Raw genomic sequence first — 24,615 nt, 5'->3', positions numbered from 1 at the left:
CCTTTTGTGTCATGTTGAATTATATACAAAGAGTCTTTTGCACCAAAAGGTGTTTTTCTGCTAGTTTATGTTTTTAAATGGATTAATACCACGATACCCCTACTGTAACGACAAGTCGTAAGGCTGAGGATCCGTTTGCAGCTTTTATTTTAACACTCTCGTAAACAACAGGCAGGATTCGATAACGGCAAACACAACAGAGTAGGCAAGGCAAAGACGTGGTCAGAATAACAGGCAGAAGGTCAGAAGGTCAGGGCAGGCGGGCGGCAAACAGTCGTAAGGCAAAATACAGAAACAAATCACAGAACCGGAAACAGAAACCAATAAGGAAACGCTCAGTAAGACAGCCGTAGCCAATCAAGACTTCGCATTGGAGTCAAGTTCAAGTTTGCCTTAAATAGGCTCTGGGTAATTGGCCGCAGGTGGCAGTGTAATCAGTCCCGGTACGTGGCTTATGGGAAATGTAGTCCGGAAAGGCTAATACTCAGGGGAAGGCTCCCTCTGGTGGTGATCGGAGGACGAGGCAGGTGCTTCAACCAGGACACCTACTTACATCCATCCCATTTACATATAGAAACTACTGGACCGAATGGTACTGCTCTATTTACCGGCATCTGTCCTGGTTTATTATTTGTATGGTGTCTCTTTGTGTAGTTCTCAATAAGTGATTTGCTCAGACTTCTGCTGTCTTATAGTATTGCGAGGTGTTGTCCTAAATGCACTTGTAGTTACTGTAGAGGAGGGTGATTATCCGTTGGGATCAGTAATCCCACTCATAATCCCACATGGCCTCTGAAAGGGTGTCTAATAGTGTTGCACATGTACACTTGTGTGTATACTGTATGCCGAAACAGCCTCATCTCTTCATTACGTGTAAAATAAAACCAAAGGCTTTGTCCTTTGTTTGTTCTGTTTACTCTCTGGTCGTTTCAGGAGACTATAAAGTGAATCTGATCCCTGCTCTGATTGCTTCGTTCCTGGAGGTGACCCTGGTGCCACAGCCCGACCTGAGAAACGTCCTCATCCCTGTCTTTCACGACATGATGGACAGCGAGGAACGTCGCAACGGCAACTTCAAGCAGGTGATAATTGATTGAGAACCCTTAGCGTGACCTCGCCCGTGACATCACCGATCAAACGCTTCATGAAGAATGTTCTGAAAAGAACAAATAAATGATTAGATGAGTATCGTGTAGCCGGAGATCTCTTCAGACTCTTGCTGATTGGGTAGCAAAGATTTATATAAAAATTGCTCGGTTTTTAGTGAGATTATATCGTCAGTGTTTCTTTCTGCCTATGAAATGGAAATAGTTCTCATCAGACATTCTCATCTGAAATTCCACCTCATAGAGATAGAGCCATAAACAAGGCGATCGGCGGTTTTCTATCGGAAAACCACGGACTCTGTGACACGGGTCGCTCTTCCTGTGTTAATTTCTTCTGATGCGAGAGTTTTATTGTGCTAAAAAATGACGTCACCCAGCGAAAGAAATCATTTTTGAGAGTTCGGGGTCTCTTACACAGACATTAGTACGATCGTATATGAGGGAGAATAGAAATAAATAAAAGAGTATTGAAGTCTTCGGAACCGAGTGCAAATATTTCATTCGTGTAAAAGTCATTCATTCATTCATTCATTTTCTACCGCTTATCCAAACTTCTCGGGTCACGGGGAGCCTGTGCCTATCTCAGGCGTCATTGGGCATCAAGGCAGGATACACCCTGGACGGAGTGTCCAGGTTTAAGAATAAGTCACAGGTTTAAGAATTTCGTCAACGACGTATTTTGTCTTTCTCTTTTGTTTTGTAGTCGATCGTAAACGGTTATCTTTGTGTGCAGGTGGAGGCGAAGCTGATCGACAAGCTGGAGAGTCTGATGTCAGAGGGGAAAGGAGATGAAACCTACAAGGAGCTCTTTAACAACATGTGAGACTCTGATTACTGCTGAAACGCCCTTATTTACAGTCACAGGGGAAAAAAAGTCAATGCACTAAATCTGTTTTCCTGTTCATGCTTTCTGGAGCAGAATCCCGCTGTTCGGTCCGTATCCGAGGTAAGAAACTCGGTGTGCTGTCAAAGAATCGGTATATAATGTAGTGTAGATTATCTGTTCATCATGACCTTCAGTCTGTCCATCATGACCTGTGAGATGCTTTAAACGGTGTCACACTGCTTTGTGTTGTGTTTTGTGTCGTAGCCTGCTGAAAAAGATCGAGAGAGAAACATGGAGAGAGAGCGGAGTGTCTCACATAGCCACAGTTACACGGCTTATGGAGAGATTACTCGATTACAGGCAATAACACACTGCTCACTCACACACACACACACACACACACACACACACACATTTTACACATACAAGAGTATAAACCTAAAAAATGTTCTGTAAGTGTGTCACAGGCTGTCGGAAAACTGGGTTCATAGAGCTGTTTTAACAAATAATTCTCTCTCTCTCTCTCTCTCTCTCTCTCTCTCTCTCTCTCTCTCACACACACACACACACACACACACACACACACACACACACACACACACACACACACACACACATACCTCATCCCTCTGTGTATCTTAGGGACTGCATGAAGATTGGCGAGGTCGATGGGAAAAAGATCGGCTGTAACGTCAACCTGCTGGTAAAAAAAAGTTTTTTGGTTGATCCAGTTTCATTTACATCAGTTAGCAGACGCCTTTTTCCAAAGCAACTTCCATTTTTATACAACTGAGCAAGTGAGGATTAAGGGCCTTGCTCAGGGGCCCAGCAGTGGCAGCTTAGTGGACGTAGGAATCAAACTCACAACCTTCCGTTTGGTAGCCCAACACCTTAACCACTAGGCTACCAACATCCCATTACACATGTTCATTACACCCTCATGAAGAGAAACAAACATCTATATTCTCTCACTCACTCACTCACTCACTCTCTCACTCATTTTCTACCGCTTATCCGAACTACCTCGGGTCATGGGGAGCCTGTGCCTATCCCAGGTGTCATCGGGGCATTAAGGCAGGATACACCCTGGACGGAGTGCCAACCCATCGCAGGGCACACACACTCTCTCATTCACTCACACACACACACACACACACACACACACACACACACACACACACACACTACGGACAATTTTCCAGAGATGCCAATCAAAATACCATGCATGTCTTTGGACCGGGGGAGGAAACCGGAGTACCTGGAGGAAACCCCCGAGGCAAGGGGAGAACATGCAAACTCCACACACACAAGGCGGAGGTGGGAATCGAACCCCCAACCCTGGAGGTGTGAGGCGAACGTGCTACCCACTAAGCTGCCGTGCCCCCCCCCCCCAAACATCTATATTAATATTTTTTATTTTATTTTATTTATTTGTTTGTTTGTTTGTTTGTTTGTTTGTTTATTTATTTATTTATTTGAAAAGGTGAATAACACATATTTTATTTTTATTTTAACACCAGCTTCTGCTAAAACAGTTCTGGCAACTTTACACAAAATGCTGTTATGGATAATATTATTTCATCATTTATTAAGTTCTGTCTGCTCTGTTAGAACTTCTACAAGACGGAGCTGAACAAAGAGGAGATGTACATCCGCTACATCCACAAGCTCTATGAGCTCCACCTTAAAGTCCAGAACTATACAGGTATCTCACATAATAAAAACACACACACACACACACACACACACACTTACTGAACAACATACTGAACCAAACAGGAAGTTTGATTTGATTCATTATATTCATAAATGAACTGTATTTTCCTAGTTGTAAAGTTGCTTTGACAGAATTTGAATTAGGGACTGTGTGCACTAATGTGTGTGTGTGTGTGTGTGTGTGTGTGTGTGTGTGTGTGTGTGTGTGTGTCAGAGGCAGCCTACACTCTGCTGCTGTATGATGAGCTGTTGGAGTGGACCGAGAGGCCTCTGAGGGAGTTCCTCACCTACCCCATGCAGAGCGAGTGGCAGAGAAAAGAGTGTTTACATCTCACCATCATTCATAACTTTGACAGGGGGAAGGTCAGCCCTCTCTCTCGCTCTCGCTCTCTCTCTCCTTTCTGTGCTGGTTGTATGCTGAGACCTCGTGGTTCAATTTTACATTTCTGGCATTCAGCAGACACCCTTATTCAGAGTGACTTACATTTTATTTCTATTTATACAACTGAGCAATTATGCAGTGTCAGTTTGGTGGACCAAGGATTCAAACTCATGACCTTCTGATCAGTGTTTCAACACCTTAACAGCTACACTATCACCTCCATTAGTCATGCATTTAAGTGTGAAGGAGCATGTGTTTGTGTGTGTTTTTGGTCTGTGTGTGTGTTGGTCTTTGTGTGTGTGGGTTGGTGTGTATGTTGGGGTTTGTGTGTATTGGGTTGTTTGTGTATATGTGTTGGTGTGTGTGTGTGTGTGTGTTCTGGTGTGTGTGTTTGTCTTTGTATGTGTATGTGTGCTGTGGTGTGTGTGTTGGTCTGAGTGTTTACGTGTGTGTGTGTGTGTGTGTGTGTGTGTGTTGGTGTGTATGTTGGGGTTTGTGTGTATGTTTGTGTGTTGGTGTGTATGTTGGTCTGTGTGTGTTTGGGTGTGTGTGTGTTGGTGTGTGTCTTTTGGTATGTGTGTGTGTTTGGTGTGTATGTTGGGGTGTGTGTTTGTGTTTATGTTGGTCTGTGTGTGTTTGTGTGTTGGTGTGTGTTGATGTGTGTGTCTGTTGGGGTGTGTGTTTGTGTGTTTGTTGGTTTTTGTGTGTGTGTTGGTCTGTGTGTGTGTTTGGGTGTGTTGGTGTGTGTGTTGGCGTGTGTGTGTACGTGTGTGTGTGTGTGTGTGTGTGTGTGTGTGTGTGTGTGTGTGTGTGTGTGTGTGTGTATTCATGGTGCCTGAAAAGAAACTAACCCACCATCCAGGGTATCAGGATCAGTTCCCACCTCACACTGAGTGTTTATGTGACAGATGAATGAGGTGCTTCACAGTGACCCTGACTGGATTTACTGACCTCATGTATGAATGTATAAATCCTGTAGGAGCCACATATTCATTAGTGATATTTATTTTAACCTAGTTTAAATGCTATATTAATTTTTTTTTTTACTTATTTTTATTGAACTTTTTACGACTAAGAAGAGGCTCCCGTCTGTCCTCATTGTGCATCAAAGATTTGCTAAAAGAGAGCCATAATAAACTTCTATTGAGTAATCTTAAATATTAATATCGAGAAATCTTACAACTATACAATATTGTCTTTATTTACTGAGCAGCTGTTATGACTTACAGTGCTGGGAGAATTGTATCATCCTGTGCCGAGAGCTGGCCAATCAGTACGAGGCTTACTATGACTACAGGAACCTGAGCAAAATGAGAGTGAGTGAACAAACGTCGGCTTTTCTACAGTAAAGTCGAGTCGTCCTTTCCTTATGACCGATTTGTTCATACATATGGATCAGTGTTAAGCCATGGTGTATTTATTATGTGACGTTTACACACCATCTATTAAAATGGCAGGTTTTTGTGATGTAGAAAAAGAAATCTTAGATAAATCAAGACAGAACTATTTCCCCCCTTCACCGGTAATTAATTATAATTAAATGAATAGTGAATAAAAACAATAAAAAAAAAAAGGACTAAACCTACGGTGATGAATATTATTTCCCTCTCCTGCTTGACTGGACTTTTTATACCCGATGTATATAACGCATATATTTTGACCATCTTAATTCATCATTTTTAGAATTTTTTATATTTTTGTAGCTTTTAATGTGAGTTTTTAATTTGTGATTGTTGTTTTTTTTTCCCCCCAGTTGATGGAGGCTTCTCTCTATGATAAGATAATGAATCAGCAGAGGTTGGAACCGGAGTTCTTTAGAATCGGGTTCTACGGCAAAAAGTTTCCCTTCTTCTTACGGGTAAATACTAGTGTATGATGTAAATATAGGTGTTTTAGGAGCAGACATAAGTGTGACCGTTCACTTTTTAATCAGTGTGTATCACTGCATGTGTGAATAACCTGATATAATGGCTATGTAGTGCTTATGTAGTTCTGTGTTTAATCCACTAGGTGGCAGGTTTCACCAAGCGGTGATCCATATGTCCTTATATAGAGCTCATGGAGTTGATGTGTGTTAGTTAATGCTTCGGTAAAAGGCTTAGAGACTCAAGGCCTCTGATTTTTACTTGTGTGTGTGTGTGTGTGTGTGTGTGTGTTGTTGTTGTGCAGAATAAAGAGTTTGTGTGTCGGGGGAACGATTACGAACGGTTGGAGGCGTTTCAGCAGAGAATGCTGAGTGAGTTTCCTCACGCCATCGCCATGCAGCACGCCAACCAGCCCGACCAGACCATACTGCAGGCGGAGGCACAGTGTATCCTTCACAAACTCACACACAAATACTCACAGGCAGTTTAACAGGAACACGTGCAGCTCTGCTCATGCTGTTACCTAATCAGGCAATCATGTGTCTAATACAAGCCACAAGTAACGTTTACATCAATCATGAGAACAGGGAAATATGGAGTCTTAGTGTATATCAGATATGGAACCTCACTGATCGTTGGTGCCAGACATGCTAGTTTAGAACCCTAACACAGTCTATAGAGTGTACATAGTATGGTGCGAAAAACAGAAAACATCCAGTGAGCAAGGGAGGAAACCGATGTGGTCCTGATCATGGCCTGCTTGATGATATTGATGAAGTGTGTGTGTGTGTGTGTGTGTGTGTGTGTGTGTGTGTGTGTGTGTGTGTGTGTGTGTGTAATGTTCCTTAAGTCACTCTGGCTCAGACCTGCAGGTCTACGCAGTCACTCCTGTCCCAGAGAATCAGGACGTGCTGCAGAGAGACGGAGTGCCGAGTAACATCAAGAGCTTCTACAAAGTCAATCATATCTGGAGGTTTCGCTACGACAGACCCTTCCACAAGGGGACGAAAGATAAAGAGAATGAGTTTAAGGTGGGGCACAAACAGACACACACACATACACACACAACACACACACAGATACAAACAAATATAAATACACACAAACACATTCTTTTACACACAGAAACACACACACACACACACACCAACAAGCATGCGCGCACACACATTCTCTCACACGCACACAATTTTCCTTCATTAACTGTGTATCACCTCAGCTCCATTGTTCCTCTACTTCTTTGTGGTTTAATTAGACATTGTGGGGTTTTTGTCCAGTCCATCATATCCACACACACACACACACACACACACACACACAAACACACACACACAAACACACACGCACCATTGGACTCAGAGCACCTCCTGTTTGTTCTGACAAAGAGTGTGTGTGTGTTTGTGTGTGTGTGTGTGTGTGTGTGTGTGTGTGTGTGTGTGTGTGTGTGTGTGTGTGTGTGTGTGTGCGTGCAGAGTCTATGGGTGGAGAGGACCACACTGAGTCTGGCACAGAGTCTCCCAGGCATATCTCGCTGGTTCGAGGTGGAGAAACGGGAGCTGGTGAGAGCTCAAAATCTTCTGATCGCTTCCTTTTTTCCTTTTTATAACGTTATCATTTTTAATTTTTTCTGGCATTTTCAAGTAGAAATAAGCATTTGCAACCTAGCATTTATCTATTTGATCAATTCCTGTTTTAAATGTTTGACTAAAAACAGGAGAACTACAATACCTTGCATAACTATTTACCCCCTTGGAAAATTTGCCCCTTCTTCTAGTTTTACATACTGGATCTGAAACGGATTTAATTGAGTTTACTGACGTTTGATGTACACACTGTCTGAAATTCATCTAACACATGAACTAGGTCAAAATAACAGACATTTTTTGTTGCATAAGTATTCATCCCTGGTAGATCCTTATTTGTCTTGAGAAGAGTGAACAGAAATTAAATCAGATTGAGATTCTTAGCACATTCGGTGTCTTGCTTTTGCGCCACTCCAGTCTATCTCCAGTGTAGCGTTGGCTTTTTGAGTACAGTTAAGATTACACAGCCAGAGCAATGTATGTAGCTCCTACAGAAAGCTCGCTTTGCTGATCTGTTAGCGTGACCGGTACAAAGCCAAGCATGTAACATGGAAATCAGACAACACATTTACACACTGATTTGTGCATTGTGTTTAACTAGCTTGCTTTAGACGCGATATGTAGCTACTAGTTTCTCGTCAGAAGAAATCTTGTCGATTACTAGTCTGAGTGCACGAAAATGTGTCGGTTCCTGCCAGGGTTAATTGATACAGTATGCTTCAGGTATCTCTTAAGTTATTTCTGGAATATGGCAAAAATTCTAATGCCAGGCTCAGTCCATCATTAGTACAGACAGTCTGAACTCCTTAATGGATAGCTGTTAGAAATCCAGGATGTCCGTAGCTGGTGTGTGAGCTGTGTGTGCTCTGCAGGTGGAGATGAGTCCTCTGGAGAACGCCAGCGAGGTGATTGAGAACAAAACCCTTCAGCTGCGAACGCTGATCGCACAATGCCAGACGCGGCAGATGCAGAACATCAACCCTCTAACTATGTGTCTGAACGGGGTGATCGACGCCGCCGTGAACGGAGGACTCGCTCGCTACCAGGAGGTACTGCCACATCTCTTCATTTCACCCCCACGCTTCCTGCATTTCTCTATTTATCCACCGTCCTTTATTTATCCACCGAGTCCCGCTGAGACTCCGCACCAGAATCCTGTCCAAGACTATTAACTAGCAACAGACTGAGGAACTGAACACAGAGCTGGTGAAATCATATAACCTTTGTAGGATTGTATACGCAATACTCTAGGTTTTAAAACGCATGGTTTGCTTGACCACCAGATCATCATTCTTAAAGTTTTTTTCGACTTGATTTTGAGAACAGTTCTGTTTTTATTCACTCAGCACTCTGGTATGGAGTGAGGCTTAGCTTACAGCACATCAAGGTTTATTCTAGTCGTATGCAGAAAGATAATTAGATGAATAGACTCCAGAATCCTGTGCTCTCGTTACTTCGGCCCGGCTTCGATTCCCGGGTAGGGGAGTAACCCAGCCACTGATGGATTAACTCTCGGTTCTGGTCCCAAGCCCGGATCAAATGGGAGGGTGGTTTCAGGAAGGGCATCTGGCATAAAGCCGTGCCAGATCAAACATGATCCTCTGTGGCGACAACAACAACAACATGGTTCTGCAGAATCGATCTATGCAGCACTGTGGCGACTGAACAGAAGGTCATGAAATCAATCCCCAGCACTGCCAATCTGCGACTCTTGGCCCCTTGAGCAAGGCCCTTAACCCTGTCTACTTTAGCCACACCATATTATTACTGAGTCTGTGCTCTGACCCTGACTTGTAACAAGCTGGGATACGCAAAGACATGTGTTTCACTCTGGGCAGTGGTGGCTCAGTGGTGAGGTCTCTGATCAGAAGGTCATGAGCTCAAGCCCGAGCACTGGCAAGCAGCAGGGCCCTTGAGTAAAGCCCTTAACCTTTTCTGCTCCAAGGGAAATGTAGCATAGCTAACCTTATGCTTTGACTCCAACTTCCTAACATGCTGGAATAAGCAGAAAGTGTGTCGTGTCTGTGACAAAAGAAGGCTTTCCTCTTCCTTCTTCTTCTCCTTCTTTCATTCTTTCATTCTTCTTCTTCTTTCATATCATTGGTCACTGTTTCATTTCATTGTGCATCAAAAATGAATGCAATTCTGTTTCAGAAACGGTTGCACTATTATTCGGTAATAATTGCAAATAAATCAGAGCATGGTGAGGACAACCCGGACACAGAGTGTACACTGTAAAAGTCTTTCATCGAAATATATGCAGCTATATCAGAAATTAAAAAATTGGGTATTCTAACAGATTCAGCATTGTCATATTGTAAAGAGCAAATAGAAAAATACGTCCAAGGATAAGTATCAATTGAGCAAAATCTTGAATCTTGATGAAATAAGATACAGTTATTAACAATGAGCCGAGCCTGTCGTGCCGTATGATGACGCGGTTATATACACTCATATGCAAGCCGCTATATTTGCCGAAAAGACTTAGCAGGTCAAATGGATGGAAGCGAAGCTTGCATGTGTGAGAAACCCGTAAAAAAGCCTACCGTGGACGTTTAATGACTGTACTTTACTCTCTCACGCTATAGAGTATTAGATTGTTGCCAGGCAACAGCATGTTAGCATCGCATGCATGCCTGAAGCAATTAAAAAGAGAAGTGCTGTCGGAAGGACTCCCAGCATGCACCACAGAGAGCTGAGACGTAAAGGTCTGCTGTATACACTGAGCATGGAAGCTGTTGGCTGTGCATCAGGATGATCAAGTTTTGTATAGAAATGTAAAGATGTTTTTATTAGTGTTGATAGTAATGATATGTGGTTGTGAGGTGAGAGATGAGTTAAATGTGTAGTGTGAGGATTTATTAGTGTAAAAGTCTACGTCAGGTGTGACTACAGCATTAAGTGCTGTTGATTCGAGCGAGTAAGTCTGATAATATGATGATGGTCATGTTTTGGGCTGTAAATACACTCAAACCTACAAGCCATTACAATATATATCACTTTCTATGGGTTAGTGCAGTCACATAATATGGAGGATGCACGTATGGAGAGCGAATTATATTTATCTCATTTATGCACCTGAGTAGTTGCAGGTTAAGAGCCTTGCTCAATGGCCCTGTAGTGGCAGCTTGGTGGTCTTGGGATTCAACCTCACAACATTTTAATCAGTAGTCCAAAACCTTAATTACTGAGCTATGACTTAAAGGTGGGGTCTCTGTTGTTTGAAAGCCAATGTTGACATTTGAAATTACCAAATCAAACATGCCCCTAACCCAAATGGGTCCCACCCCTGTATTGATAGCTCCGCCCCACATATACTGTACACCAGACAAGTATAACCCAATTATAACCCAGACATGTATTATGGCGGAACCTGTTGGGAAGATGGCCGAGGGTATATTTTTAATCAATAAATGAACTCGATGTGTAATACTATGGTAATACAAATGTGTTTTTGTAGTACTGTGTGTTGTACCGTGAAAGGTTTATCTCCGTTTCACGCGGAAGACCTTCAGTTCTCTTCAGCGCTGGAAAGCTGATCCTATATTAACACGTCCTACTTCTTGCCTTATCGTAAGCCTTTCTTTGCTTTCTGTCTCTGTTTTTATCCTCCATGTCAATGTTAAAACCGCTTTCTGCTAATGTCACACATGCGCACTGAACACTCTCTCCGCCCACATTGACAAGACACGCCTATTTCTGCTCATTGGCTACACCTTAGTTTTGTTTTTGTTTTGTCTGCCAGCCCGACTCAGTTTTCTGAAGCTTTTTTTTTCAAACAACGGAGACCCCACCTTTAATAGAATGTAGATTACAGTATGATCTCTTGAGAATAAAAATAATTTTCTTCCACACACAAGAGAACAGAAGAGCTCTGTTTAGTCCAAAAACAGATTGTCTAGATGGTAGTGAGTTCAATTAAAGATTTAAAGAGGATTATTTGTTATAGATGAGTGCTTGGTCAGCTTAACCTTCAAAACACTGCCAGGTTTTCTTTACATTTTGGGTTACAGGTTTACAGGTTTTCTTTCTTTTAACATTTTGACTTTGAAACTTTTATTGTCATTTTAAGCATGTACAGCTCTGTGTGTGTGTGCGTGTGTGTGCATATGTGTGTGCGTGCAAGACAATGCAATTGAATAATTCACAAGTAAAATGACCTAAAACTCGAAAGGGGGCTTTATAGTAAAATACTAAAATACGAACAAACAAACAAGAGGATGTGCTGGATCAAGTGTTATTCTATTTTATATCAGTTTACATTCAGAAAATGATCGGTAGGGTAATATACTAGAATCCTAGTAATACATCAGATTTACTTTAATGCTAGTCATTACCTATTATAATATATTCATCATAATATAACATCATCATAATCATTCATTCATTCATTCATTTTCTACCGCTTATCCGAACTTCTCGGGTCACGGGGAGCCTGTGCCTATCTCAGGCGTCATCGGGCATCGAGGCAGGATACACCCTGGACGAGTGCCAACCCATCACAGGGCACACACACACACACACTTTCATTCACTCACACACTCACACACTCCGGACAATTTTCCAGAGATGCCAATCAACCTACCATGCATGTCTTTGGACCGGGGGAGGAAACCGGAGTACCCGGAGGAAACCCCCGAGGCACAGGGAGAACATGCAAACTCCACACACACAAGGCGGAGGCGGGAATCGAACCCCCAATCCTGGAGGTGTGAGGCGAACGTGCTAACCACTAAGACACCGTGGCCCCCCCTTCATCATAATCATAATATATTTAACATCAAACACAACCACCATCATTTAATTCTTCAAATTTCGATCCCGACTTTTAAATTGTGCTTAAATTGTTAAAAGGCTGTGCCGTAGATGTTGATGTATTACTCCGTGTCAGACACATCCTCAGAGTCATGAACTCTACACCTGCTGATTTGCATATTACGAATGTACGACTCGCTGAGAAAATTGGCTCAAGTCGGTGTTTATTCCATCACCGTGTACTCTGTGTGTTCGCTTTCTAGTCAAGGTTTTCTTTTCATTAAAGCGTTCTTGCAGTGTTTCACATATGTTTTTTTGTTTTGTTTTTTCCCCCCAGGCATTTTTTGCAAAAGATTACATTTCCAATCACCCGGAGGATGGAGATAAGATCACTCGTCTCCGAGAGCTCATGTTTGAGCAGGTAACGTTAGCTGCACGACAGCAGTTAGCTGCTCGTTTGATTTTGTCTTAACAAAAGATTCAAACGCACCATTATTCCCGAACCCAGGCACATATTCTGGAGTACGGCTTGGCTGTGCACGAGAAATTCGTTCCACAGGACATGCGTCCGCTGCACAAAAAACTCATCGACCAGTTCCATGTGATGCGATCCAGTCTGGGTATACAGGTCAGTGTGATCTGGCAGATGTGGTACATTCACATACACACGAGAGATAATGAGATGAGCAACAAGCTGTGTTCTTTTCCTGTCTGCAGCCACAGGAGTTTCCTGCGTACGTGCGCGTCAGTCCTCTGCATTTTGCCAACGGCAGCCCTCGAACCTGCAGGACTCCTGTCCCGAATGCCATCAGTCCAGATGGAGGACGAATAGTGGCTCGGCGCAGGTGTGTGTTTGTATCACGTCTGAAGCTCAAATCATTACCTACATTCATCTTGTTATTCCAAAACCAACAAATTTCTCTTTAACTTTTTAACTTCATCTTCTAAATTCCTAACAGCAGATACGTCTCTTCTGACCGGCTTTCGAGAGAAGCGGATAATAAGCTTCTGAAAAATAATTTTTTTTTTTTTAAATCCGGTTAGAGATGTTCCTGATGGTGGTTGTGTGTGCGGTGTAACGAAGTAACGAAGAAGATGAAGAGAAAGGGACAGGGACTGAAATCAGATTACGCTTTCATATTTCAAGTTTCTTTTTTAATAAAATGAATTATTACCCTCAAGGACAGAAGCTAATTTATGAAATTCATCTGGGTGCTCAAAGAGTCGTACAGAAACAGCCTGACATCATAGAATTTCATAACAGATATCCGGACATATCCCAGTCCTCATAGAGAAATCACACCGAAGCCTGCTCATTTACTTCGGATGACTAATACATACAGTATATATAAGATTCACAGCTCTCACATTACAAACTTTTTTGAGATTTAAATGTAAATCTGTCAGCGATACAGGGATAAAAACAGACCCAAATGCAGGATAGTTAAAATAAACTGATTTATTAACTAAAAAAAAAAAAAACACAAAACAAGGACAAAGACAAAAGACGTGACAAGAGACGAGACCATTTAGCAGACGCCCTTATCCAGAGTGACTTACATTTTATCTCATTTTTGATACAACTGAGCAATTGAGGGTTAAGGGCCTTGCTCAGGGGCCCAGGATTGGCAGCTTGGTGGATGTAGGTCTCAAACTCACAACCTTCCGATTGTTAATCCAGCACCTTAACCACTAGGCTACCAACACCCCCTGACAATTAACACATAGAGGCGGGGAGGAAGAGACAAGGCCGGGGCAGACACGTGAAAACCCAGAACATAAACAAACGCACGTGGCAAGAGTCTGAGCTGGATCCTGACAAAATGAGCACTGACAGGATCCAGGCTGATATGTAAATCATATTTAACTGTTGTTTTCATACAATCTTAGCCAACAACAGGAAGACAGTGATTCTGGTCTGTTTTGCCAAACCATCACAAAACCTTGCCATTTTCAAAGCTTAAACCATTCAATTAAATTCTTCCCACTCATCTGGAAAATATTTGCCAATGAAATATTATTTTCTGTGATATATTTGTATTCTGTTATAAGCCACTTTTTTTAATGATTACGTCACCTCCTGTTTTTGGCCACACCCTAAACTGCCTTCCAGCGCATTCATTAGTAAATCAAGCTTGTACTCTTATGCAGTTTGGGACACAGACTTTTGTTGTAAATGAATCTTTGGCATGTTGCTGCTGGTTTGAGCAGGTGATGGAGGACTAAAATGGACAGGACAGTGTGTAATAAATACCCCTGATTCTATAACTCTATCAGGTCTAATCAAGGATTTTTTTCATAAACATTGGTGATGATTCCGGCTTCAGAGCTTGTGCCTAAACATTCATCCAAGCTGTAGTACAAAAGTTGTAAAAAGTTGTAAAAGTTATCATTTTACCAGAGGCCATAAAATGGTATTTGCTCCTGTTTTGTTGTGTCCATGTTCAGCATTGTATGTCTTCATTGACATATGACATCAGACAACGTCTATTGTTAAAAGCGCTATACAAGTAAAATAGAAGTGAACTGAACTGAATGTTATTGTCACAACCAGAGGAGGAAGGAGGCGGACCCGTACACAGGATAGCTTCAAAGGAGTGGGGTTTAATAAATGATAAAGACAAATACAGTAAAATACAATGACGAGGACTGAACAATGTCTAGACATGACGGAGGGTAAACGTAACTAATGAATCACATTTATACACAGGACAATAATGACACAATGAGGAGCAGGTGTGGTGACAGGGTGGAGCAGACGAAGGCGGGGCAGGCACGTGACGAGGAACGACAACAAACACACGTGGCCGAAAGTCCGGGCTGAACCCTGATAATTATCTATAGTGGTGATTAATATGAAGCTGATATGAAAGTAGAAACTCAGGGCTTTAAGAATTCGTAGTCGTTCATGAGCGTTTCTGTTTGTGGGATGTTGTAGCTCAGTGGTTAAGGTGTTGGACTACTGATCAGAACTACCGATGGACTACATTTCAGATAACATATCAGGTTCAACATATCCAGCTTTAAGGCACAATCTACAACAAGAAACACAATCCTTTCAGTTTAATCCTCTATTCTGAGAGTAAAACGTTTGGTACGGTAACATTTGGTCTCTTGTGTCTCTCCTGTTGCAGCCCACTCAGTTACCCGGCTGTCAATCGCTACTCATCCTCTTCGCTGTCATCACAGGCCTCCAACGACGTGAGCAACATCACAGGCCAGTCGGAGAGCTCGGATGAAGTCTTCAACATGCAGGTGTGTGCTGCAGGATTGATAAAGTTACCACAGAAGGGATAAAAATTCTCCCCATTAACCACTAAGCCACCGTGCCCCCTTTATAATATTAATCTTTGTATAATATTAAACTTTTTGTTTTATGTTTCTTACGTTCTGTAAAGCTGCTTTGAGACAACGTCCATTATTAAAAGCACTAGTGTCCTCCATGACAAAGCTAAAGTTTTCTTTAAAATATCGGTGCTTCCAGGCAGCGTATGTACGACCGTCCGCCTCCCCTAAAACCGCCCATCTACACACACCCAAACCAACACCTTGATCCCAGTCATATATTTTAATTAAATTTAATGACACACTGTAAATCCATACTTAGTTGAGTCACTTAGTTACTAATCACATTAGTATGTTTTCTTTTCTTGTATTCAGCAAATCAACCCTGCTGGAAGTTCCAGTGTAATTGAAACACTGGTCTATTATCTAAAAGCATAGCCACAATTCTGTGCTGAATCTACCAGATCTTATTGTGAAAACTTTCTAAGAATTATGCTGCGTTCACACATTCAGCAGCTCGCAGCGCTGTAGCAAAGCGACCGGAGATCAGTCATATTCAGTGAGAGCTCGCGGCGTCCGGTGTCATAACTGACGGCGAGCGTCGGCGTCTAGATGTGGATGTCCGGGGACAAGAAAAGTTTAACTATATGCAAATATGGAGCAAATTGGTACAGCGATTACTAATGGAAGTGAAACCGGGCTTTAGAGAGCGTGTGAGCTGTGGCAAAGAGCACCCGCTTCTTCGACTTCATCTCACACGATGCACTGCTGTATTTTATACTCAAACTCCAAACCTCTTTCCATAATGTTACCTTTTAGTGGCAAGAAAGCTGATTTGTTGTCAAGTGGAACTCTAGTTGCGCTACCCATTCAGAAACATTATCACTATAGCAACCGGTAGTAGGAATGCCTGATTTTGCGACCAGGGAAATAAAATTGCTGCATGTATGAACATAGCTTTGTTGTTGATGTTGGCATGTTGACCTGCTCATTAACTGTTTTTCTTACCACAGCCGAGTCCGTCTACCTCAAGCCTCAGCTCGAACCACTCCGGCTCTCATAACGTGAACAACGCAGCTCCCTCAAGCAATAGAGGTGAGTGTATGGATGCATGGGAAATATCCCACACTGTGATTCAGCATCACAGACTATAATGAAACTTCACCATGCTAAATGTTTTACATGTCATCATCAGTTAGTCTACTGAGCTAATAAAGATTGTGCGTTTTTACCTCATTTCTATCTCAGAGTGCTGAGAGTGTCTGAAACAGTGATAAATGAACAATGCTGGTCTTATTCTTCTGCCTTTTAAACACTCCTAACACTCACCTTTTCCCTGTAGATTCCCTCCCATCAGCGTCTCCACTGCCATTGGACAAACACAAGCATTCAAAAGAAAGCGCATGTCTCTCCCCAAGAGACCGACTGTGCAGCAGCGTCTTCTCCAACCCGCTGGACCCAACACAGGTGAGCCGAGTAGAGAAAAATCTCTCAGGTAAGCAGCCGTGTGAAACGTGATACGACCCGCTTCTGTGTCCCGCTTGCAGAGGATGATGCCGTTCCAGATAGACGCGAGCCTGCCACGATGTGAGGCCAGTTTCCCCACAGCAGAAACCGGTATGACTTCTGCTTCAGTGCAGAACATATTAAATATATGTACAGACCTTGGCATGATCAAATATTTACAGACGTTTTGCTTAGATGCTTGTTTAAGAAAGCCAACGTGGCACAGCTCATAGTGTCGCCAGCTCACAGATCTATCCAGGTTCTATCTTCAGCACTGGTTTGGGTTTCTGTGCATGTTCTCCTCATATACATGTGGGTTTCCACAAGGTTCAGTGTGTGTGTGTGTGTGTGTGTGTGTGTGTGTGTGTGTGCGTGTGTGTGTGTGTGTGTGTGTGTGTGTGTGTGTGTGTGTGTGTGTGTGTGTGTGTGTGGAGTTTACAGTAAATGTTCTCCCTGAGAAACACATGCCCTGGAGGCAGATTGGCATATCTACATTCTCTGTGGAATGTGAGTGTGTGTGTGAGTGTGTGTGAGATTGTGCCCTGTGATGGTTTGGCACACCATCCAGGTTGTTCCCCATCTTGTCCCCTGTGATACACCCTAGATGCCCTGTGACCTTGTGTAGGATGAACGCTACTGAAAATGGATGGATGGATGGCTGGCTGTATATACATCTGCTTTGGCCTGATACGATGTGCGTTATATCGATGTATTGCTCTGTGTGTATTTTGTATGCAGCTCACAGCAAGAACATAAGGTCTCTGTCTCCTATGCCAACCTCAAAGTCTCCTCAAAAGGTAGGTATCAGTCCGTAATGACTAATCCTCCGATCCGTGACGCAACAAATATATAAAACGTGTAACAAATACCATCAAGGTCCAATTCACCATGATGTCATGAAGTACATGTGATTTACATCTTCACCAGTCAGAGATGGACAGGAAATTAGGGCAAGGACAGATTAATGAATCCTTGGAAGAAATCTTCACGTGCAAACGACAAAAACACATCATGTTATAACACATTGGTTATATTTGAGAAGTTTGCTGATATGCAGAAGACAACATATATTTGTATAATATAACAAATTGTAGAATGATCATATGGTGAATTTTCAGTAAAATATTACTACAAATCTTTATGAATTTAATCAGTATAACCATACTACTAAAACTAATACATCTAGTACTACTAATTACTAATAATAATAACAATTAAAGGCCATCTTGTCTCTCCTACAGACCTCAGCTCCTCCCCTCACCCCCTCTCCTACTGACGGTTTGCCCACGGGCAGCTTAGCATCGCACTCACCCGCTCGCTCTGGCAGCTACAGCAGTGGCATCTCGTCTCTGAGCCGCTGCAGCGTGTCTGAGACTTGTGGCATAGACGTGGCACCGACTGAGCCGTCCGTGCCTTCGGTCCTGCCTACTGAAAACGCCATCCGCCGCGGCAGCAAGACGCCGCCACCCTACAGCGTGTACGAAAGGAACAACCCGCGCCGTGCCACCCCACTTCCCCACAGCCTGTCAGTGCCGCCTGCCACAGACAGCACCAACCTTCCCACCAAACCGCAACTAAGCCGCACGCAGAGAATCAACTCGGAGCCGCGGCACAGGATCACACCACGGAAAGTCTCCCAGCTGTAGAATTCCAGCACAGGAGCAGTACCTGGAACTGTCTATGCAGATCAACCAGGTTATGCTGAATGTCTAGTAGTATGTACTGAGTCACAACGTCTGGACTCAATGTGTAGTCTTGAAGATGTTTCACCGTTGAAAACTAATCCTCTTCGCAATGATACCACAAATCTATTCGCTTCGACTTCACCTACTAGACAAACCAGACTGATTCCGTGAGGCAAGCAGAAATATATTACAGATGCAGTTTTTTTTCTATTGACTGAAAGGAACACAACTGCTTGTTTTTTGTTTTTTTGTTTTTTTTTTTGCTTCTTGCAATCTTTGTGAGCTACTAATGGACCTGCATAACTGCAGCGTCCGGTGGGTTTTAAGTTTATCTTTTGTGAATGTTTTTTACTTTCAAAAATTGAATTCAATTCATACTCTGCATGGAGGTGTATCAGCGCTTCAATTTCTCATAACCAATTATTACAGCTGAACTGGAATTGACTCAGTGTTATATATATATATCGCACATATTTTCCATTAGTATACATCCATGGCTAGTGAGACTCGTGTACAAACGTAGCCGTTAAGAGATTAGAATCTACTCTAAAAGGGCATATAGTTTACAGTTCGGTTTTTAGATCTGGCAGGTCCACATACCACTTTAGAGCAAAGGTCTGAATCATACCGGTATTTTTGATAGATGTACAAAAAGCTCATATCTGTACAGTATTCCGCTTATTCGACGGCAATGTTTTTAGGCCTTATACACGGACAAAGATGTGCAGCTAGTCCTGCATCCTGTTTTAACCGCTTTGTCCTTTCTGGAATGGCTGAAAGGTGCTACATATTTCTTAAGTGTTTCTTTCTGGCGTAGCCTCGTAGCTGCCGAACCTGCCTGACCGTTAATTGTGCAATGTAATGAAATCGTGTGGTCTCCAAGTATTGTGCCAAAGAAACAAAACAGTATTAACATTTCTGTCGGTGAGAGTAGCTAGGGCAGCTTAGAGCTCACATAGCCACGTGAACGCTTGTGCTTGACAATGTGCTTTTTATGCTGTGCGCCGGAGCCTAGAGTACGATAGCATGAGGCATGTACAGCATCAAGCAATATAACCAGTGTAGTTTCCTAAAGAGTGTGACACTCGAAGCACAGAAGGCGCAGATTGTTTTTTTTATTATTATTATTTCAACTTTCAGCAATTTCAGAAAGTTTACTTTGACGTTAGCAGAATTTCATCAACAACATGGTGGTTCGAAGGGTCATTTCTAAGAGTGTAAGGGAGCTGAGCTTGATTTTAGTTTCAGGTGATCATGCACAAAAGTTAAAACCAGTTTTTAACTGCCAAAAGCACAGCAGACATGGAATTAAAGGTACTGATTTTTTTTTTTTTAATTCTTTTTTTGTCATTGTTTCAACTTTCTTAAAGAATGTAAAAATGATTTTACATTATTAAGGATTATTTCCAGGTTTTTTACATTGGATATTTTTTGTCAGTTATAAATGGAGTTTCAGTTTAATGATTAAACAGGAAATTTGTACCATGTTCAAGACTTTTCCCCTTCTCCCATTTCAGATTTTTTTGAAATTATGTTAACATTAATTGACTTTAACATGTCTTGAAGTGTTCTCAAGTGAATTCCAACCATTAACTAGGCATGTGCCGATAATCGATTACAAAAATAGATTGCAAAACTTAACAATCAGTATTATTATTAATAATATTTTAGACACTGTGTTGGAAAGCTGTCTTCGAATTTTCCTTCGTTTGACGTCGAGAGGAAGTTGCGTTTCCTCCTCAGAGAATGTATTTTTAAAAAACTTAATGTTGATAATATTGTAAACTGGGACAAACGGCCTGGAAATTACCACGATATAAAAATTTTATCTGTACATGCATACTGATGCCTGAAAAGTAACCTTTCCTGTAAAATATATTACCTTCTGTGTGCCGCCACACATGCAACAACAAATGCAAAAATAAAAATCTTTAGTGAAAAGCAACAAGAATGACAAAACATCTAATAGCTATTCACTGCCGATCCGCAAACAGAAATCATTTGACGGGTTTAACTGCAAAGATGATTAATACTGTAAGAGACCCACAATACAACCTTTTGACATTTTAATGGTTGTTTAATTTGTTTCTAGTTGCTACAATTGCTACTCTGTTAGTCAGTATATTGTTACTATGATGTTTGCACATGTTAAGTAAAAAAAAAAAAAAAAGGAAAAAAAAATTAATCTGGAAAATTTTCCTTTACATTGTCTGAATTTTATATTTAAACATTCTTGATGGAAGACGGACTAATAACTATCCGGTTCAATTTCTTACAGGGTAATTTGAGTAATTCAAGCACTAACAAAAATATTACAGATAATCGTCCCACACGAGAAAAAGACGAAACGGTAATATGTGCCAAAAGATAATGAATTTGCAACTGAGTGACACTAATACTAACTAAATACTAATAATATGATTGAAGCAGCACAGCTAGACAACAGCTTTGTTTGTTTGTTTGTTGTTTGAACCTCACTGTAATTTTATTGTTCTTGTAAAGAAGCACAGTTTCAAATCTTATACCGGTCATCGGTTTCTAAAGCATACCCGAGTAATAGCAGCTAAAGTGGATTCAGGTTTGGAAACGCATGACTCTGTAAATGGTGATCATTAGAACGTTGCTTGTGTGGATGACATAAACAGTGTTGCAGTTGTGTTCACATATGCCTATGCTACTAAAGTTACTTATTCTAGGCAATTTTGTAATTTTTAATGGATTGCCTAGTGACCACTTTTAGAAAAACGAACTAGTATTCTTGTATTATCTCTCTTTTTCTCTCACTTTCTCACTTTTTGTATGGATTAGGTTTTATCTTTTTTTGTTCAATTTTTTGAACCTGTAAAGTTGTACTTTATATCATATAATGGGATGAAAGTATTCCATATAGCCCGTGTTACAGATTTTGTACAAACTGTGTTTATATGAAAATGTAACCAGTTCATAGGCTTTGAATGTTGCAATGAAAATTTTTATTTGTAAATGTTGACTATTAGACATTAATGAATAAAGGTTGATTGGTGTAAAAAAAAATGGTTAAAAAAATAAAAGCATATTAACATTCCACTATTAAAACACTTATAACACACATTAGGTAGTATGTTGTGTTGTTTAATCATTTCATTAACATGAACAGACGAACCGAATCTGTAGATAGATAGATAGATAGATAGATAGATAGATAGATAGATAGATAGATAGATAGATAGATAGATAGATAGATAGATAGATAGATAGATACGTTATTGTATTCTGGAGTAAATTCAACTAAAACAGTAAACCCCACCCACTTGCCCAAACATGCAAATGAGGCTACTTTTAGGTATTTTTGTAATATAATTTATGTAATATAGAAATGTAAAATGTCTATTAGCAGCAAATAGACAAGTATGAACAGATGAAGAGTAAATACAGATGGAAAAATTTTTTACTTTAAAATTGTAGTGCAATATTGAAATAAATGAACATATATAAAAGGGTCACCTTTTGCTAGTATTAATAAAATATGATCCCTCCCATAGATATAACCATAAATATGTTTAACCCATTTTCTCTATATAACCATGCAGTAAACAAAGCACTCTAAACATTTTTTTTTCTTTTTGGTGTTTTTAAAGCCAAACAACACAAATTACAAATATTGTGACCTCAAATCTGTGTTTAAAATGTCGTATTTTCTGGGTTGTGAGTCTCAGCCTATTTGAGTAGACAGGAGTCTTGACTGACTTGAAATAATTGCCCTGGGTCTTTGCCACAATGGCTAAAAATGGACAAACATAACTCTTAACGATTTAAACAAACAGTTGATGCCCTTAAATAAGAACCCCAGTGCAAGTGCATCATTATTTATCATTAGCCAACTAACATTAGCTTATAAATCTGGCTAGTATGGTTGTTACTATACAAACATCAATGCGAACTAAATAGAATGGGTTTATCTTGGGTTTTTGTTTCCTTAGATGACTCAATGGAATGGGTTTTTGTTTCCATAGATGACTCCATAAAATGCTTTTCCATTCCAGACTGATTCAATTCGATTCAAGTTTATTTGTATAGCGCTTTTTACAATTGACATTGTCTCAAGCAGCTTTACAGATCATAAACATAGAACAAAAGGTTATTATAAAGAATAATATAAAGATTAATAGAATACAAAATTCAAGATTAATATTAGATAGATTTAGTTCACAATGTGTATGTATTTATCCCCAATGAGCAAGTCTGAGGTGACTCAGGCAGCAGGGGCAAGGAGAAACTCCCTTAGATGGTAAAGGAAGAAACCTTGAGAGGAACCAGACTCAAAGGGGAACCCATCCTCATATGGGTGACACTGGAGGGTGTGATTATAAATATACAGTCAAACAGATGTTGTATAGATGCAAAAGATCACATGGAGTTCACATCTTTTTAGTATAGCAGAGTCTAAGTGTAGCTTATAGATCTCTAGATGCCTCAGGATTCGCTGGGTCGGCCTTATCTCAGTGGTCCAAAATCTTCATCGCACGGAAGACGATCAGAGCTGGTACAATTTCTGGATGCCTCAGGATGGGTAGAAAGAGAAAAGCAGTGGAGAGGGATTAACATATCTGCTGTTCATAATATTTGCAAGTCTGATATAATAGTGCACAATATTATGGGATGTATTATGTGTACGCCTGACTAAAGAGACGAGTTTTTAATCTACATTTAAACTGGGAAAGTGAGTCTGAGCCTCGAACACTATCAGGAAGACTATTCCAAAGTTTGGGAGCTAAATATGAGGATTCCCAGACATTACATTTTCATCCCAGGTGTCAGACTTTCATCCACTTTTAAACCGACCTTGTCAACATTGGCCCAATGATAGCAAATCCATTTGGTGTCAACATTGGCCCAATGTCCCCTGGGTCAATTTTGGCTAAACAGTGCTGTTTAAAGTTTCCTTTTAGCACAGATTAGCGAATGCATGCTCAGAAATTATTTAGAAAAGCCCAGATGACATTACTGAGACTATTCCATCGTTTGCTAATGCTGTCCATTAGGCCGGTGTTGGGCAACCATCAGACAACACCCACTTATAAGGTAACTGAAATGAAGTTATGAAAAATGCTTCTCTGTCAGTGTTGGTTTAATGTTGGCAGGATCACTGTAAAAATAATGCTTTGCCAACATTGTATAGTGAAGGCCAACACACCCTTCCGTAACTGACAGGATAGTATACTATGAAGTAAAACTCTCTTATAAGTGATTGATGGTGAAACTTTTTGATGTTCAAAATGTATATTTTAGTATAAAGAAGTATAAACATTAATAGATAAATATCAAAGCTGAATATCTTTACTATTATTTCGAGATTTCATGTCACTTCCTTTTTGGTCCCTACTGCACAGTATGTATGTATGTATGTGTGTGTGTGTATGTATGTATGTATGTGTGTGTGTGTGTGTGTATGTAGGTATGTATGTATGTATGTACAGTATGTATGTATGTGTGTGTGTGTGTGTATGTATGTATGTATGTACAGTATGTATGTATGTATGTATATATGTGTGTATGTATGTGTGTGTGTATGTATATATGTGTGTATGTATGTGTGTGCGCGTGTGTATGTATGTATGTGTGTGTGTATGTGTGTGTGTGAGTGTGTGTATGTATGTATGTATGTGTGTGTATATATATGTGTGTGTGTGTATGTATGAATGTATGTGTATGTATGTATGTGTGTATGTATATGTGTGTGTGTATGTATGTATGTATGTGTGTGTATATATGTGTGTGTGTGTATGTATGAATGTATGTGTGTGTGTATGTGTATGTGTGTATGCATGTATGTATGTATGTGTGTGTGTGTGTGTGTGTGTGTGTGTGTGTGTGTGTGTGTGTGTGTGTGTGTGTGTGTGTGTGTGTGTGTGTGTGTGTGTGTGTAG

At 40.9% G+C, this 24,615-nt stretch overlaps 1 protein-coding gene across 3 annotated transcripts in view; it reads left to right on the top strand.

The window, feature by feature from the left end:
- dock4 (dedicator of cytokinesis 4) overlaps positions 1–21,799 on the top strand; it is a 79,505-nt gene extending 57,706 nt beyond the window's left edge. For all 3 annotated transcript variants that reach the window (XM_027136122.2, XM_047802386.1, XM_047802387.1), the window contains 22 exons: positions 934–1,082; positions 1,840–1,925; positions 2,026–2,052; positions 2,197–2,292; positions 2,575–2,635; positions 3,544–3,637; positions 3,863–4,011; positions 5,260–5,346; positions 5,784–5,888; positions 6,200–6,341; positions 6,760–6,926; positions 7,368–7,454; positions 8,351–8,527; positions 12,571–12,654; positions 12,742–12,861; positions 12,951–13,078; positions 15,368–15,488; positions 16,532–16,613; positions 16,861–16,985; positions 17,066–17,135; positions 17,763–17,821; positions 18,266–21,799. In XM_027136122.2, coding sequence (XP_026991923.2) covers positions 934–1,082; positions 1,840–1,925; positions 2,026–2,052; positions 2,197–2,292; positions 2,575–2,635; positions 3,544–3,637; positions 3,863–4,011; positions 5,260–5,346; positions 5,784–5,888; positions 6,200–6,341; positions 6,760–6,926; positions 7,368–7,454; positions 8,351–8,527; positions 12,571–12,654; positions 12,742–12,861; positions 12,951–13,078; positions 15,368–15,488; positions 16,532–16,613; positions 16,861–16,985; positions 17,066–17,135; positions 17,763–17,821; positions 18,266–18,670 — 2,621 coding nt within the window. In that variant the 3' untranslated portion in view covers positions 18,671–21,799. The remainder of the gene's footprint in view (positions 1–933; positions 1,083–1,839; positions 1,926–2,025; positions 2,053–2,196; positions 2,293–2,574; positions 2,636–3,543; positions 3,638–3,862; positions 4,012–5,259; positions 5,347–5,783; positions 5,889–6,199; positions 6,342–6,759; positions 6,927–7,367; positions 7,455–8,350; positions 8,528–12,570; positions 12,655–12,741; positions 12,862–12,950; positions 13,079–15,367; positions 15,489–16,531; positions 16,614–16,860; positions 16,986–17,065; positions 17,136–17,762; positions 17,822–18,265) is intronic.
- The last annotated feature ends 2,816 nt before the right edge of the window (positions 21,800–24,615 follow it).

The sequence above is a fragment of the Tachysurus fulvidraco genome, chromosome 17 (assembly GCF_022655615.1).
Source record: "Tachysurus fulvidraco isolate hzauxx_2018 chromosome 17, HZAU_PFXX_2.0, whole genome shotgun sequence".
Classification (NCBI taxonomy): domain Eukaryota; kingdom Metazoa; phylum Chordata; class Actinopteri; order Siluriformes; family Bagridae; genus Tachysurus; species Tachysurus fulvidraco.
Note: the sequence above shows the minus strand (reverse complement) of the source record. Positions and strands in the feature narration are given on the sequence as shown.